The sequence below is a fragment of the Apis cerana genome, linkage group LG15, assembly GCF_029169275.1.
Source record: "Apis cerana isolate GH-2021 linkage group LG15, AcerK_1.0, whole genome shotgun sequence".
NCBI classification, from domain to species: domain Eukaryota; kingdom Metazoa; phylum Arthropoda; class Insecta; order Hymenoptera; family Apidae; genus Apis; species Apis cerana.
The window spans coordinates 7,880,304-7,895,822 of NC_083866.1; the positions used below are offsets into that span (position 1 = coordinate 7,880,304).

A 15,519-nucleotide genomic window follows, 5' to 3' on the forward strand; every position below is an offset into this window, starting at 1 on the left:
ACCAAATATATAACGTTATCGTAATATAAAAAGATAATAAAAAAAATAATAATAATAAAAAATACTTACTTCGAGCAATTTAAAGCCAACCAATGAAATATTATACGTACTAGCGATTACTTGAATAAAAAACATTCCGCTCGTCAGATGTTCAATGTCCTCACAAAATCTACTTGATAAAGAACGAAAGATAAAAATATACAGCGTTAGGAAATAGAATAAAGATAAATAGAGTATATGAATCGTACTCACTTCAATAATAATTGATGATGAATCACGCACATTCGCAAATTTTTCATTTGTACACTATTTGACGTCTTTGTTTTAGTATCCGACATTTTTGCTGTCGTTATTTTTCTTGATAATATATTCAACAACGATAACGATGACGACAACGACGTATCGAACGAGTGTAAATTTTCAATTCTCGATTGAATCGTATCGAAGTAACCACAAGTGATCAAAATGAACAAAGCACCGACAGTATCCACGCCAACACAAGTAAAACCGACATTAAACATGCCGATCAACTGAAGAGCATACACGATCTCGTACCATGGTGTTTTCTGTACATCAAGAAAAAATGCATACGGTAAATGTCGCTTGTTCGTTGATTCCAAAATATTTCCGGCTTCCGACGGAACGAGGTTACTATCGTTTCTCATAACATGCTCGAAATCTTTCGATTGATCGAACAAAGATCCGAAAAGAACCAAGAAAGCATAAAACGCAATAGTGAGAACACAAGAAGCCAAATACCAACGTGTTAATCTTATCGTTTTTCTTGTATAACTTTGAACGATTTTTTTCTCATGCGGCTTCAGATTAGACCAGAAAATCTCACAAACATTTAACATTGTTTGACAAATATCACGGAACCATAATAAGATTGTATATCGTGCGTGACCACCTACAATTGAAATAATCATCGCGACTGATTCCAGGGCAGTGGTCAGATTAGTGGTGTTTGTTATGAATTCATGCACGTACGAAATACTGTAGATTGTTAAACAACTGAACGCGAACCAGGCTAAAATATTTCTATTTGCGAATCCATCTCCGCACGAAACAATACCACACAATTTCAGAAGAAACAAATTCAAATCGATCGTTTTATCGAATTCGCGTTTCGTTTTCTCGTCGATCATACCTAGCTTTTGTTTCTTCGAACTTTACCGAAATTTGTCCCGTCTCGTGACTTCTCACTGGTCTTTCTTGATCTAACAAAGTTCGTGAATAATTTCTTTCTTTCTTTCTTTTTTTCGTGCTTTCACAAAAAGTTAATAGAACGCGTGGGAATGTACAACTCGTGTTCACAAACTCAACGTCAACGGATAACGGTGTAACGTTAGACCCGGGATGCGGGAAGGGGCATCTATTCGGACACCTATTATTATCGACAGGGAAGTAAAGTCAAAGTTTTCCGATTTTGCGAAATTTCATATAAAACACGCAAGATCGCGTGGCATTGCATGCGATCCCAACGTTACAAAAAAGAGTGCTACAGATTCAAAATCGTGTAGAATCATGAAATTGAGAAACGATCTTGTTCATATTTTATAATTGTAATCTCATGATAACATTATCGTGATAATTTAAGGATGCAAATACATTTGAGAATAAAACTTTTAAAAATTATTTTTAAAAATATTTTTCACGAAAAAAAAGTGTTTCGAAGAAATTATTCGACAGTTAAATAACACATTAAACGAATTGATGAGAACAATGATGGTTGAATCTTTTTTTATGACTATATACAAGAATACGGGAAAACATAATCTATCTTATATATCGTACGTATCGAAGAAAAAACGAAAAGAATCGGACGGAAAAAGGTGGATATTCGCAATAATATTTGTCATAAAAAATGAGAAAAAGATATTATCCATGGAGGAAGAATAAGATACATAGTTATCGACGTAGACGTCGATGGACAAGAACAGTGGCGCTCGAGCAACGCCGTCCGTTTCCGACGAGGGATGGCGGAACGGAAAGATCGATCGAGTCTCCGTAGAAATCGCACCCCCGTGTGAACGTAGCCGCATGGAACGAGAACGACGTGTAAAGTAGTGGTGTACATGAAGAGGAAAAGCAGAGAAGGGTGGGTGGAGTCGCGATCGCGCGGTCGCGCGTTCGCCCTGCTCTTCTAGAAAGCCATTGCGATCGCAGTTTCAGGCGATAGTCACGCGAACGGTGATCGAATTGACGCGAAAAACGCAAGAGAAAAAAGGATAGAGGAAAGAAGGAAGAAAAGGAGGAAAGAAGAAAAGAAAGAGAAAGGGACAAAAGGAAACTGTGTATCGAATGAAATAAATTCTGCGACAAATCGCAATGACTCGTCATCGCTACTCCCATCTCGTATTTCTCGCGATCTATTCTGACACGCTTCTCGAAACATGATCGGGTCGAACGCCAGACTCGTGCGGTCGTAAAATTGTTACGCGACCCTGAAACCTTGGAAGACGGTGGACCTACGTAAGTAAAGAAGCTGATGTTTGTCGGTTGATCGCTGATACGAGAGAGCATCGTTTCCCTTTCCAGACCATGGCTACCGACTTCAAGTCCATATCTGAGCCTGAGCTTTTGTCCCAGACCTGCTACTCTGATCGATACACCAACCTCGCTGATTCTCTCTTTCTCCCTCCTTCCCCACTCTCTGTCTCTCTTTCTCATACTTTCTCTCGCTTTTCTGCGTATATGCGCGCACTAAACCCCTACCATTCTCTTTGTATTTCCACGAGGTTTCCCTTCATTCGTTACCCTTTCTCGTGTTTCCATCCCCATGACACTGTTGTCTCGCGACACACGTTGTTTTCTTATCTTTTCCGTCTTTTCTAGTACCATATTATTCCTCCTTTCCATTCTCGCGCGTACGTTCAATCATTTATTCATTCACTCATTCTCTCACTCCTCTACCCCTTCTATATATATATATATGTATATGTATATGTATAATGAGAAAAACGATCGCAGTTAAGGAACCGCAAGGCGGCGCAAGAAACAGAGTTTTCCGGTTTACCTTGAAACTGGCGCGTGACCGAGTAGAGTCCAGTTGTTTGCATTTGCGCGTGAAGTGAATTAGTCGTCTCACGATACGTAACGGCGTATGCAAGCGTATCGTTAGCGACCCGTTCGCGTTGCTACACGTAATCATGAGCATTTGTGTTGTATTTGTGTTTCCGCGAGAAATAGTGGATCGGTAGAGCTGGTAAAGCCGAACACGTTTCCGTTGTTACCGAGGGTAAAAAAGTGCTGTGACAGAATCTCGACAACACCTTAGATACCCAAGTGGCGCAAAAAGTTTGAAGTTTTGTTTTGAGATCGATGATCCGAGAGAGATAAGAACAAAGAGCAGCGTAAGAGGGTGAGGAAAAGAAAGGAAAGGAAAGGAAGAAAGTGAGGAAGGAAGGGAGGTGGAGAAGGGGAAGGGGATGGAGAAGGAGAGAGAGAAGTGAAATGCGACGGACAAGAAAGAGAAGAGAATACGATGCGGAGGTGAAGTGTAAAGAGACGATATAGGATAGCCGCGGTTCAAGGCATGAACGAGATTGGCGAAAACAAAGATGCGGTCTAAGCAAACGTCAAGGAGCAAAAAGGAAACGAGAAAGTTTAAAGTATTTTATCGTTGCTCGTGCTGCTTCTGTGTCGAGTAGTTAGCTCGCTGTTTCTCTCTTCTCCTCTCACGATATTCCACCGCTTCGTAAGAAAGAGATATCGCAGTTAACTTGCTCACGGATATCCGCATTGTTTCGCGTCAACCAGCTAACTCAGCTGACCTATATTGGCTAGGTACCAAGCAAAATGAAATATCGAGCCACTCGATGTTCATCTGCGGAAAATCACTCGCGATTCCTACAGAGAGACTCGTCGTCGTCGTCGTCGTCGTCGTCATCGTCGTCGTCGTCGTCGTCGTCGTTGTGGTCATCGTCATCGTCATCGTCATCGTCGCTATCAAAACCGGTACGGTTCGTCGATCATTATAATTAATGTAATCTCTATTACCAATTCTTTTGTTCGTCTTTTTATTTTTCCGTTCACTTTATCGAGATATTCAAATTGAGAATCGACGCGTACAAGTTGAAAAAATTCCGCGCGCCAATTATCAATGAATAATATCGTTATTATCTATTAAAACGAATTTAGTTACGTTCATTCTCTTTTCTTCTTTTGTTTTCTCTTTTGTTTTCTCTGGAATAATAATTACTCGAAAGCAATGATTTTTTCTTTTTTTATTATTTTTCTTTTCGTTTTTAACACGTGATAAAATTATACGACGCAGCAATGAAAAAATAATATATGATAATCAGCGATCAAGGTCAATCAAGTAAGCTATCAGACATCAGAAATGTTTTTGATTGATGGCATCATCCGTTAATGCGATTAACTCTCCGCTTATTCTCTTCCTCCCCTTTCTCCTTTTCCTTCTCCTTCCCCGTTACCTCCGCCACTTCTTCTCCTTCTCCACTTCCTTCTCCCCTTCCAATTTTCTACAAGTCCGCGTGCCGTACTAAAAATAAGTTAATGTTGAAGCATCGTCTTTCGTGCATGCTTCTATAAAAAGAAGAAAAATCGGCGGAAAGAAATTGTCGTCGGTCCGCTCGAAGGCGAGAAAACACGTTCTCCTCTGTAACTTTCATGACGTTCCGTGAAACCGATCGCGAGCTGGTAGCAAAGACCGGAAAAAACCGGCACACGAGCACCCGGGAAAAAAGAAAAGGAGGGAGAAGAAGAAGAAAAAGAAGAAGAAAAAGAAGAAGAAGAAGAAGAGATACGATCGATTAATCGTGGTTAGAGAATTTTAGTTTTATCGGTGTGAACTCTCTGCTGCGCGTTCGGAACGCGATTTATAGTTCTATTCTTCGCCGCTACGAGTCAACGGTAGGTATATACACACATAGTGACAAAGCAACGATACGAACAATACGAAATATCGACGAAACGATAGCACCGAGCCGGCACATTGCGCTCTGGAAATTAAACTCTGATTTCTGGCGGCCGATAACATAACATATAGATTTCAATACGGTATTATAGTAAACGCCCCTCGACGCGAGTCTTTCAATTCTTGCGTTTACGCTGCTAAAAAGCGTAAACTATTATTACCAACGAATTCATTCCTTCGTTGTCATTCCCGCACGCTCCTCATGGCCGGGATCATAAAATATGAGAAAGGACAAGTATGTAAACGGTATAGTTCTCTTTTCTTTCCTTTTCTTTCCAACCATATTCTCCCATACTTTTCTTTTTTCTTCGCAGATTTCGTCGAAATGAGGGACCATCCGTCGCGCCTTTTCTCCGATACGAGGTAACGAGATAGGATTAATCTTTTTATACGAGCAAAAAAATAATAAAAATATAAATTTATAATACCAAGCAATTAATCAATGTGTTTCTTCTTGCAGACCGGACGCGTAGAAATGCCAGAATGAGAGGTAAATGAGAAAACGTCAATTCATTGCAACGGCATGATATAACGAAGCACGCGCTCGCGCATATATTCATTTACTTATTATTATTTTTATTAGCTTTTGTTAGCTCGATTATCTAATCCTCGCATTTGTTGTTGCGTAGGAGTGGCGTTTCTGGGGACGATCAGATCGGTTCGCGGAACTTTCCTGAGGACGCTCGTCTTCGTCTTCATGGCAACGTTCCTGTGGCTTCAAATCCATGTGATCAGCCTGACCGGTCGAGACTCCGCTGGACAAGCTTCCTCAAACGAGACGCTGTTCGCCCTTGTACCGCAAGAATTACATAGGTAAATCGGGCAACCGTGCAAACGCGTGTAATTTCCGCCGAGAAGTCGAAACGAAAAGCAAAAAGAAAAAGAGAAAAAGATAAGCGGTGAAAAAGAAAAAAAAAAAAAGAAAATGAAAGACAAAAAAAAAAGGAAGTGGGGAAAAAGAAATGAAGGGGAAAAAGAAAAAGAGTTATTCTTCCAGGTTTCTGAAAGATCGTCGAAATGGTTCTTCCTCGACGTTAATGAACGCAAGCACGGAAATGTTAACCGAGTTCGAAATAGCGGAAATCCGTCGTAACATAGAAAAAGCGAACAACGAGCAAAGAGTGTACAACGAGGAGTCATTCGGCCCGTTGGCTAGCGACGCTCCTATAATAGTGATTCAGGTGCACACGAGACTCACCTACCTCAGACACCTGATAGTGTCGTTGGCCCAGGCGAAAGGGATCGAGCAAACCCTTCTGGTCTTCAGTCACGACGTCTGGCATCCGGACATCAACTATCTCGTACAGAGTGTCGACTTTTGTCGCGTCATGCAAATATTTTATCCCCACAGCATACAAACTCATCCACGAACTTTCCCAGGCGAAGATCCGAACGATTGTCCTCGAAACATACGGAAAGAACAGTGAGTAATAATATCTTTTTATATATAATTCCGCCCTTCTATTTTCCATCTTTCTTTATTATTGCTCTTGTCGCGCAGAGCTCTCAATCTTGGTTGCATCAATGCTAAGCATCCGGATCTGTATGGACACTACAGAGAGGCAAAGTTTACGCAGACGAAACATCATTGGTGGTGGAAAGCAAATCGTGTCTTCGATCAATTGTCCATTACCAAGAATCACACCGGTATGGTCCTTTTCCTCGAGGAGGATCATTACGTTGCCGAAGATTTCCTACACGTTCTAAGACTGATGGAACGTACCTGTAAACACACCTGTAAAAGATGCAACGTCCTATCCTTGGGCACCTATCTCAAAACTTATAATTATTTTGCCGACTTCAGCCGAAAGGTGAGAAACTCGCGCACATCGCACTAATCATCTCGCCAATCACACTAACCGCTCTAATATATCTAATCGCTCAAGTCGTTCAAATCGTTCCAACCACTTTACTCGCTTTATTCGTTCGGTGCGCGAACTCTACAGCTCCTTCCCTAACAAATATATGTGTATATGAATAATTGGAATAGCGTAGCGATTCATTGCTTCTCGAATCCTCAATTCGCGCGATTCCTTCTTTCCTCGATGGTTCATTGTGATTTTCTCTCTCTCTCTCTACTATGCTCTGCTCTTATCTATCCCTTTTCATCGCATTCAACGGCAAGATTAACTATATTGCAAAGATACAAAAGGGAAGGAGAGATAGATAGTTAATGGTAGGAATATATCGAAAAGGAATAAAGTACTTACATAGCTGCGCGAAAGATAGGGAAAAAAATTGTTCATTGCCGCGATCGCGTAAGAATCGTTGGATGCATATCGAGTTCGATTTCAGTCTGAATATCTGTGTGTCGATGTTTCACGCACGCCTCATCCGTTAGTTCCTTGGCGTCAACAGCGCCCTTCAAAAGGAGCTTCTACGTGGATTAAAGAGATGGGAGACATCGACGAGACAGCATTCAGCAAAAGCCGAAGACATCGTTGGGAGCGGAAAAATTGGTGCATTTCCGAACACCAGCAGCAGCAGCGGCAGCAGCAGCGGTGGTGGCAGCACCAGCAATAGCACTCCTACGGGAATGAACAACGGCAGAAACAACAGCGTTACTGGAAATAGCATCGACAGCAGCACTGGCGCCTTCGTGTCCGTCGCACGGAACGTACAGACAATGCAATCCGCCTCCGCATGGGCTTTCCAGCTCCTACCCGAACTCTACAATCATTATCAAAAGGTTGCCGACATCTTTCGACGAGCCTCCGTTATGCGCGCAATTCTCTCCATCTCTTCTCTCTCTTGTTTCTATCGAGTCAGCCGCGCACGTGCGCACGCACGCGTCGTCGCTTTCTCAGCTTTCCCCTCTAAAATTTGTTCGTCTCTCCAACCGTTTCGTTTACTACTAATAACGATGAAACATCGTGACATCGCTTCGCCAATCTAACTCTCAAATATCTATATAATATAATCGACGGAAGGACATTTTTTTGTAAAACTACTTACTTGTAAAATGTTCGACGTTGCGTTCGATAATATTCAACTGCTGTGCCGCAGTTTGCGAGTTGAAACGTAAATGATGCGCGATAATATCCACGCGCGTGCGCGCACGCGCTCACGCGCACCGATCGTTCCGCGATTTTCTTTTTTTCATCTTATTCTGAATCACGATATTAGGTGTTGCCGCATACCGTACAAAAGAAAAATTGCCTTTATTCCGTTTAGGCCGAAGTGATCCCTTGGATCTCGAGCAAACATAACATGGGTATGGCGTTCAATCGTGTCACGTGGAACAAATTGAGAAAGTGTGCCGCTCAATTTTGCTCGTACGATGATTACAATTGGGATTGGAGCCTTCAACATATCGCGCAAACCTGTCTGCCTCCTAGTAAAGGACCTGGAATCGCGCCTCGTACGGAATCCGGTTTGATCACGATGATGATGAGAGCGCCTAGAGTTTTTCACATCGGAGAATGGTAAGTCGGAACAACGTTTCTCCTTTATTTCTCCCATATATTCTCATGAATATGAATTGTTTGTATTATGAATTTTCTCAATGCCAGCGGAGTCCATCATAAGAAGACCAATTGTGAATCGACCGCTGTGATAGCAAAGGTTCAAAACATTCTAAAAGCTGCCCAAGAACATCTTTTTCCTACTCAATTGACACTTACTGTAGCTGGTACTGCGAAAAAGACGAAACTTAGAAAAGGTAACGGTGGATGGGGCGACACACGGGATCATCGGCTTTGTTGGAACATCACTGTTTATCCGGATCTCGTTTTACCGTGAGATCAAATCTCTCGACCGATTCAATGTTTAACTTCCTTCAATTCCTTCTTTCTCCTATTATCTCTCTTTTATCTCCTCGCCTATTTTCTCCTCCCACTTCTCCTGTTTCTTCCTTCTTCCGATTGTTTCCAAAATCTCGTGTGTCTCGCTCGCTCTCCCATTTTTATCCACGCATCGTTCATTGTTTTATCTCTAATGAAACATGCTCGTTTGAGAGGCAAGTTCCTTCGTGTCGAGTGAGTTATCGATATCGATCCTACAATTTGTTATCGGAGTGTATAATATCCTTAGCAGCGTACTTACTTTTTATGTTCGTACTAAACTTAGCGATCGATTTTTGCGATGAAAACGAAAAGCACGTTTTTTGCGTTTATCTCAGCTTTTTAACCAACCAATTGTCAAACTGTCAAAAAATTTTCGCATAGAGAAACACGCTTGTCACATACTCTAGTCATTGTATGCAATATGGATAAATGGATATTATTGTCGATATCTGTTTATAAATTTGTTGACCAATTCAAAAATTGGTAAAAAGAAACTACGAGACCAGCAACGTTCTCCGCTCGAAGATGATCCATGATTTATAAAAACTTGGAACTTCAAGAGCTAACCAAAGCCATCCACGAGTTGCGAAATCTATATAGAATACGTTTTATATTTGTAACAAGAATCAACGAAAAATAAAGGAATCGACGGATTTTTCTCCTATCTATTGTCTTATGAAACATTTATTAATATCATTTCACCGTTCTCATTATAGATCGGTAGTCATGTTTGTACAAGCAATATGTTCGTACCATCACCTGAATATTAATAAAAAGATTATCCTTTGTTAATTAATCGTTAAAGATTTAAAATTGCTTCATATCCTTAAAATCCTAAAAGCTTCGCGTACGCGGGCACGTTATCATCATATTCAACTCTCATAAAGTTTCCTGCTATTGGACCTTCCAGATTATATTTTTCTGCAAACTTTTTTACGTTGAACCGCTTTCGCTGAGCGCCATCTCTGAAATTCGTGAATAAAGCCGATATAAATATGGCGCGATTAAAAATCACGTGAAAAACCATTGACGAACTCAATTTTACCTGTTGCTTAACCTTCTCTCGTCGAACGTAATGGATCCTTGAGTCTGTTTGTAAACGAGGAAGACGTATCGATGTTTTCCAGTATTTTTTGGCGGCGCTGGACCAACGTATTCAGCTAATATTTCTCCTTTGGCAATATTTTCTTCCGGAATATTTCCGACCAACCAGTGTCGAAATTCTCTATTGTATCCTTTTCTAGTCGGTACATCAGGATCTGAGGAATAACGAAACACAAAGCTATCTTCTTTATCATCATTTACATTTTAGTAGTTACTATGTATCGATCGGCAAATCATCAACTGAACGGTAAACAAGAACCAGTGTACGAAAGAAACAGGTTTTTCCGCATCGACTTTCACCAAGTCGAGTTACAAACATCGTGAATTCCACTAGGATAAAGTAATGTAGTATCTATATATGTATATAACACCATGTTCTTTGAAATTTTAAATTTTAAATAAACTTTAAATTCATTAAATAATAATAACACTAAATTCAGAAAATTATTTTTTGAATTATATCTATCTAGCTTACCTGTCATTACTAACGTGTAAAGTACACCTCCTTCGTGTTTATAATGAATTTCTGGAATCTGTCGCGTTTCTGTTGGAGTTAGTTCATTTCCCAAATCAACACTCTTGTTTCCATATTTCACCTAATTCAAATTCATATACGAATTATTGCAATATAAATTTTTATTATACACGTTGAATTTGTAGATTTAATATAATTGATTCGCAATGCGATATATGAAATCAAATATCTATGTAACAAATATATTTATAATTAGGAACAGTTTGATTCATACGCATACATATACACATGTATACGCATATATTCCAACATTAAGTGTGATTATCAATAAAAACTGCACCTCGATTTTCTCCGCCGGTGCTACGTCTAATATATTCGGTACGATCAGCGCTTTTTCAAATTCCGTACTAGTATCCTTAGCCGTGATAATGTGAATACTGCAGGCGAGAATTCCTGCAACATATTTTTATATCATATTTAACACACAATGAACGAAATTAACCAAATTAATTGAATTCCCGCTTCATTAAGAATAAATAACAATACCTAGTATCATAAAGTATTTCATCTTTGTTACAATCGTGCACTTAGTCTCGCCGAACTATGACATGTTTGACTCTGATGAAACGTTTTATTTCACAGCCTATTCCCCCTCCTTTAACTTATAACCTGACAAGAATTCGTATCCTTTTCTTTTCATTTGTCGTCAAACAATCCCCACTTACCCCCACTTTCTACCAACTTTCGTATCCTCTTAATCATTTCGTAACATTTCTCTTTTCACAATCTTCTTTTTTTTATAAATTTTCTTAAATAATATCTTAGCATATATAGATACGAAATGAATACCAGATAACTAATTCCGAATATCATTAAACGATAAACGGAAAAATGTTATATTAATTATCGAGTAATATTTATATTTTGAATAATAGAATAAAATATAATCCATCAAGAAATGCAATAATACATTATTATTTTATTTATTTTCCTGCATTATAAATGCATATATGTATACAAGCGTTATATTAGGATAATAATAAGAAAAGAAATTGGTACTACATAAACAATCGTTTAATATAAAATATAATATGATATTTTTGTTGCGTACTGATCTTTATAAGAATTTATACATAAATATTTTTAGCCTTCAAGTTGCTTGTAGAGAATCGGAACGTAATCATCGAATTCCGCCTGATACATATTTGCTGCAATAGGATCACCTAATTTGTATTTTGTAGCGAATTTTCGAATGGAAAAATTTCCACGATTTTGTCCGCTTCGATTAGTTAGACGACGTTCATCGAACGTAAGCTTTCCAGGTTGTTTATATAACAGAAACACGTAACGATGAAGTCCTGTGTCTTTTGGTGGACCTGAACCAATATAATCAGAAAGGACATCTCCTTTGGCAATTTCCGAACCAGGGATATTTCCTATCAGCCAATGATGCCATTCACGGAATTTTGGATTCTTACGACTTGGTGCATCTGGATCTATGAGCAAAATACAATATATTGATTCGATTCTTAAATCTAAATAATTGTTATATGTCTAAATAATTAAAAATTTCAATAAGAAAGACTTACCAGTCATGCAAAGAGTATAATAAGTATTCGAATCACCATCCCATGAAACATTAGGTTTATCTTTAACCTGAGTTGGTGTTAACACTTTGCCAATATCAACGGAAATTTGATTTGGATAAGTAACCTTTAAAACATTTTCTGGAACCTTATCTATAACGTCGGGTACGACACCATGAGTTTGCAATGCTTGAGCCATGGAAGACAAAAGACGAGTTCCAATTTCAAGAAGAGGTTTTCTTACGAACAGAGAAGCTGAAAGTATATCGAATAATAGCAAATAAGAAATTTAGAAAACAAAAAATTAATCCACTCTTTAATCAATCGTGATCAAATCGTGAAATTGAGGTTATTAAAGATAATTAATACGCAACTGAAACAATCAGTTTATTCACTAAATAACCGTACAATATTTTATGACGATATATATTATCGACCATTACAAAAAAACAAAAGATATAATAAAAAAAATGAATGTGTAGAAAATAAAATAAAAAAAAAAAATATCGCGTTATATTCTATTCTATTATTCAACAAATTTAAAAAAAAAAAAAAGAAAATACAGTTCAATTTAATTACGTATTACTTGTGTTAATGAAAAGCAGTGACATGACACCCAATACGAACTCATACAAATATAACGTTCTAAAAAAAATTTAATCAAAAAACTAATGTAACTTTGTACCAATTTCAGAAGACCGGTACACTACAAACGTAATCGATTGTTCCTTTTCTTTTATACGTTCCTTCTAACTATACTTCATTCAACGAATAAAGTCACCAGAAATGATAAAAATTAATCTACAAATGTTGCAATTTCAATAATTAACTGATAAAAAAATCTTTAATCATATTAAAATTTTAAATATTATAATACATATAATAATACGAAAATTATGATTTTATATTCTGAATATTTTATATTCTTCATATATAGTGATAATTCTATAAATAATATGCGAAATAGTAGCTTACTATTTTGTATCTTAGATATGTGAATTGCTTCTGCTTTTTGTAGATTTTAATTACGTAGTATTATTTACATCTGATAACTTGATTCGTTGAATAAGCTATACACAAGTTCAATGCTATAACTATAATTTTGATACAACTAACCAATCGTATATTCGAACTAGCCTTGAAAAATCTTGTGAACGATTCTTTATATTAATTTCTTTTAAAATAAAATTTCAAATTTTTTAATTTTAAAATTAAAACATATTCTAATAAGAATAATTTAAAATTAATTCTTTTTGTCATTTAATAATTATAAAAATTATACATTTAATAAACATTGACACACCATCTAACAGTAATATATAGAACTAATCTATTGTGATGAATTTTTAAGCATAGACAAGATGCATTTAATATTTAATGAGATTTTGCAGGTAAAAAAGACAATAAAATTAATGAGACATTAAAAGTATTTCTTGAATATATAAATTTTATGAAATAAATATAAATAAGAAAAAAGAGAATAAAAATTCAATATTGATGAAATCAGCACCATCTATAGTATATTTTTCATGAAACAAAAAGTGTGAGAAGGACAGAAATAGAATAGAAATAGTCAAATTAGCGCCATCTGTTGATTGTCGCAAATAAAACTCAATACACAAAGACAGAAAGTAATAGAAGAAGGATAGAAATAAAATAAGAATTGACTATCAACGCCATCTCTTAATTCTCAAAGAGAAAGATAAGAAATTACTGCCATCTCTTAAATGTTTTTAGAAACATAATTTTTTAAAGAGATTTATTTAATACTCGAGAGATGGCACTAATGGTTAATTCTTACTCTATTTCTATCTTTTTCTTATTATTCTCTCTTTTTATCTTATCATTGTTCTTATTATTATTTACTTTTTAATCTATATTTTATAAAATTTGTATGCTTAAAAAAATAATAAATGTATCTGATTAATTTTATTATTTTCTTGTTCTTGATTAAAAATTTTAATAATTTATTATGGATTGTATCTTTAATCGCAAACCACTAATTCCACTCCGATCCAAATATAAATCATTTTTATTCATTTAATCTATAGCAACATTATAAATAAAATTCATATGTGAATATAGAGAAAAAAATAATGTTTCAAATGCATACAATAATATTTAGAAATAAATGTTTTAATAATGAAAAATTAATGAAAAATTTATTGCGTATTATTGACATTGATTAGATGTAACATATTAATCATTAATAAACAATTAATTAAAAGAAATTTTATATTAAATCCGATACGAGAAACTTGTTTAGAATTCTAATTTCAAGATATGAAATTAAAAATGTAGAAATTTTTTAATAGAAAACGAGTAATTAATGAATTTTCAATATGGCGTCTTCCATGTACTAGAATATATGATGCGTTAATTGGTAATAAATAATGATAATAAATAATAATGGAAAAGAATTTTATATTAAAATTGATAAAATAAACTAGCGTGAACTTTTAGCTTCAAGATATGAAGTTAAAAGTGATGAAATTTTGAATAGAAAGCGAATAATTAATGAATTTTCCATGTCGCATCTTTGAAATGGAGGAAGATACTCTCTGTCCTTTTCGCACAATCCTGCTTTCCTTGTCTATGACTTCGAATACCTCTTTGTATATTATGTTATACTAATAACAAGTCGGAGCTTTGAGTGTCCAAACACGAGATGGCGTTACTGGAAACATTTTGATCGCTATTTTATTATTGACAAAATGTATTTTGTCAATAATTAAAATTTAAAAAAGGAACAATATAAATTAAATGTTAGGTTTGATTTATTATATTTATATATAATTTAAAAGTTATTTAAATAGCAATGTATGAGAAGAAAATAAGAATATATATAAAGAATAAATTGAATAATGAAAGAAAGAAAAGCATTTATTTATGTATATATAAAAATATATATATATATATATAAAATATATGTATAAAATAAATAAAAAAATATAAATATAATATAAAAAAATTAAAAATTATTTTTTTTAATTTTACAATAAGAATTAAGAATTAATGTCATCTCTTGAATATTTTTGCAAAGATGATCATTTAAAGAATTGTCTTTATTAGTTAAGAGATGGCATTGATAATCAATTCTTATTCTATCTCTGTCCTATTACTATTTTCTTTTTTTGTGCATTTTATTTGAGGCAGATCTGAAGATAATATTAATTTTGATATTTTTATTCTATTTTTTTCCGCACTATTTACTATCTTTGCTATACTTGCTACTGGTATATAATCATAAATGAGATATGAATCAATTAAACGCATTTTTATCATTTCTTTTTCAAAGTACTTTATTGTTAAAAAAAAAATAGATATTGATAATAAATATATTCTTGATTTTAAAATATATTTATAGAATGATAACCTAGGAAAAATAGTATAATAGTACAATATATGATTGTGAGATATTGGACCTGGAGAGAGTATAAGATATATTTTGTTAAAAAAAAATTTAAAAGAATATTTAATCAAAAATTAAAGATTTCTAAAATATTTTTATTTCAAATAAAAAATTGATAAATTGTTTTTAAATTTTTTAATTATCTATTATAACTGTAGCATATAGAATTCCGAATATTTTTAAATATAATAAATTTTTTAATAAATCAACAAATA

General features: G+C 35.3%; 3 protein-coding genes across 17 annotated transcripts in view; 1 reads left to right on the forward strand and 2 right to left on the reverse strand.

Annotated features, from left to right (window-relative positions):
• The window catches only part of LOC108000715 (odorant receptor 13a), a 3,749-nt gene extending 589 nt beyond the window's left edge, over window positions 1-3,160 (reverse strand). The window contains exons 1-3 of one of the 4 annotated variants that reach the window (XM_028667880.2): window positions 3,020-3,160; window positions 253-566; window positions 70-169 (exon numbers count right to left, since the gene is read on the reverse strand). In XM_028667880.2, the coding sequence (XP_028523681.2) occupies window positions 70-169; window positions 253-566; window positions 3,020-3,160 (555 nt within the window). Of the gene's footprint in view, window positions 1-69; window positions 173-252; window positions 1,149-3,019 lie in introns of those variants that run through there. The other 3 variants (XM_062086000.1, XM_017061259.3, XM_062085999.1) reach the window with 3 other exon arrangements.
• Window positions 1-9,519, forward strand: part of LOC108000669 (alpha-1,6-mannosyl-glycoprotein 2-beta-N-acetylglucosaminyltransferase) — a 13,778-nt gene extending 4,259 nt beyond the window's left edge. Inside the window, exons 1-9 of one of the 12 annotated variants that reach the window (XM_028667854.2) lie at window positions 452-592; window positions 5,257-5,305; window positions 5,403-5,432; window positions 5,572-5,755; window positions 5,940-6,365; window positions 6,444-6,753; window positions 7,284-7,631; window positions 8,117-8,367; window positions 8,455-9,519. In XM_028667854.2, coding sequence (XP_028523655.1) covers window positions 5,426-5,432; window positions 5,572-5,755; window positions 5,940-6,365; window positions 6,444-6,753; window positions 7,284-7,631; window positions 8,117-8,367; window positions 8,455-8,683 — 1,755 coding nt within the window. In that variant the 5' untranslated portion in view covers window positions 452-592; window positions 5,257-5,305; window positions 5,403-5,425 and the 3' untranslated portion in view covers window positions 8,684-9,519. Of the gene's footprint in view, window positions 1-438; window positions 593-2,333; window positions 2,476-3,814; window positions 3,961-4,736; window positions 4,879-5,036; window positions 5,178-5,256; window positions 5,306-5,402; window positions 5,433-5,571; window positions 5,756-5,939; window positions 6,366-6,443; window positions 6,754-7,283; window positions 7,632-8,116; window positions 8,368-8,454 lie in introns of those variants that run through there. The other 11 variants (XM_017061168.3, XM_017061177.3, XM_017061195.3 and 8 more) reach the window with 11 other exon arrangements.
• On the reverse strand, window positions 9,394-12,995 carry LOC108000742 (uncharacterized). The gene is made up of 10 exons (XM_062086210.1): window positions 12,868-12,995; window positions 12,472-12,693; window positions 11,896-12,147; window positions 11,455-11,802; window positions 11,049-11,059; window positions 10,853-10,907; window positions 10,647-10,759; window positions 10,307-10,427; window positions 9,773-9,986; window positions 9,394-9,692 (listed from the first exon to the last, which is right to left on the reverse strand). Exons 2-10 carry the CDS (start codon window positions 12,521-12,523, stop codon window positions 9,554-9,556), a joined length of 1,305 nt encoding a protein of 434 aa, XP_061942194.1. The 5' UTR covers window positions 12,524-12,693; window positions 12,868-12,995; the 3' UTR covers window positions 9,394-9,553.
• Window positions 12,996-15,519: the final 2,524 nt, after the last annotated feature.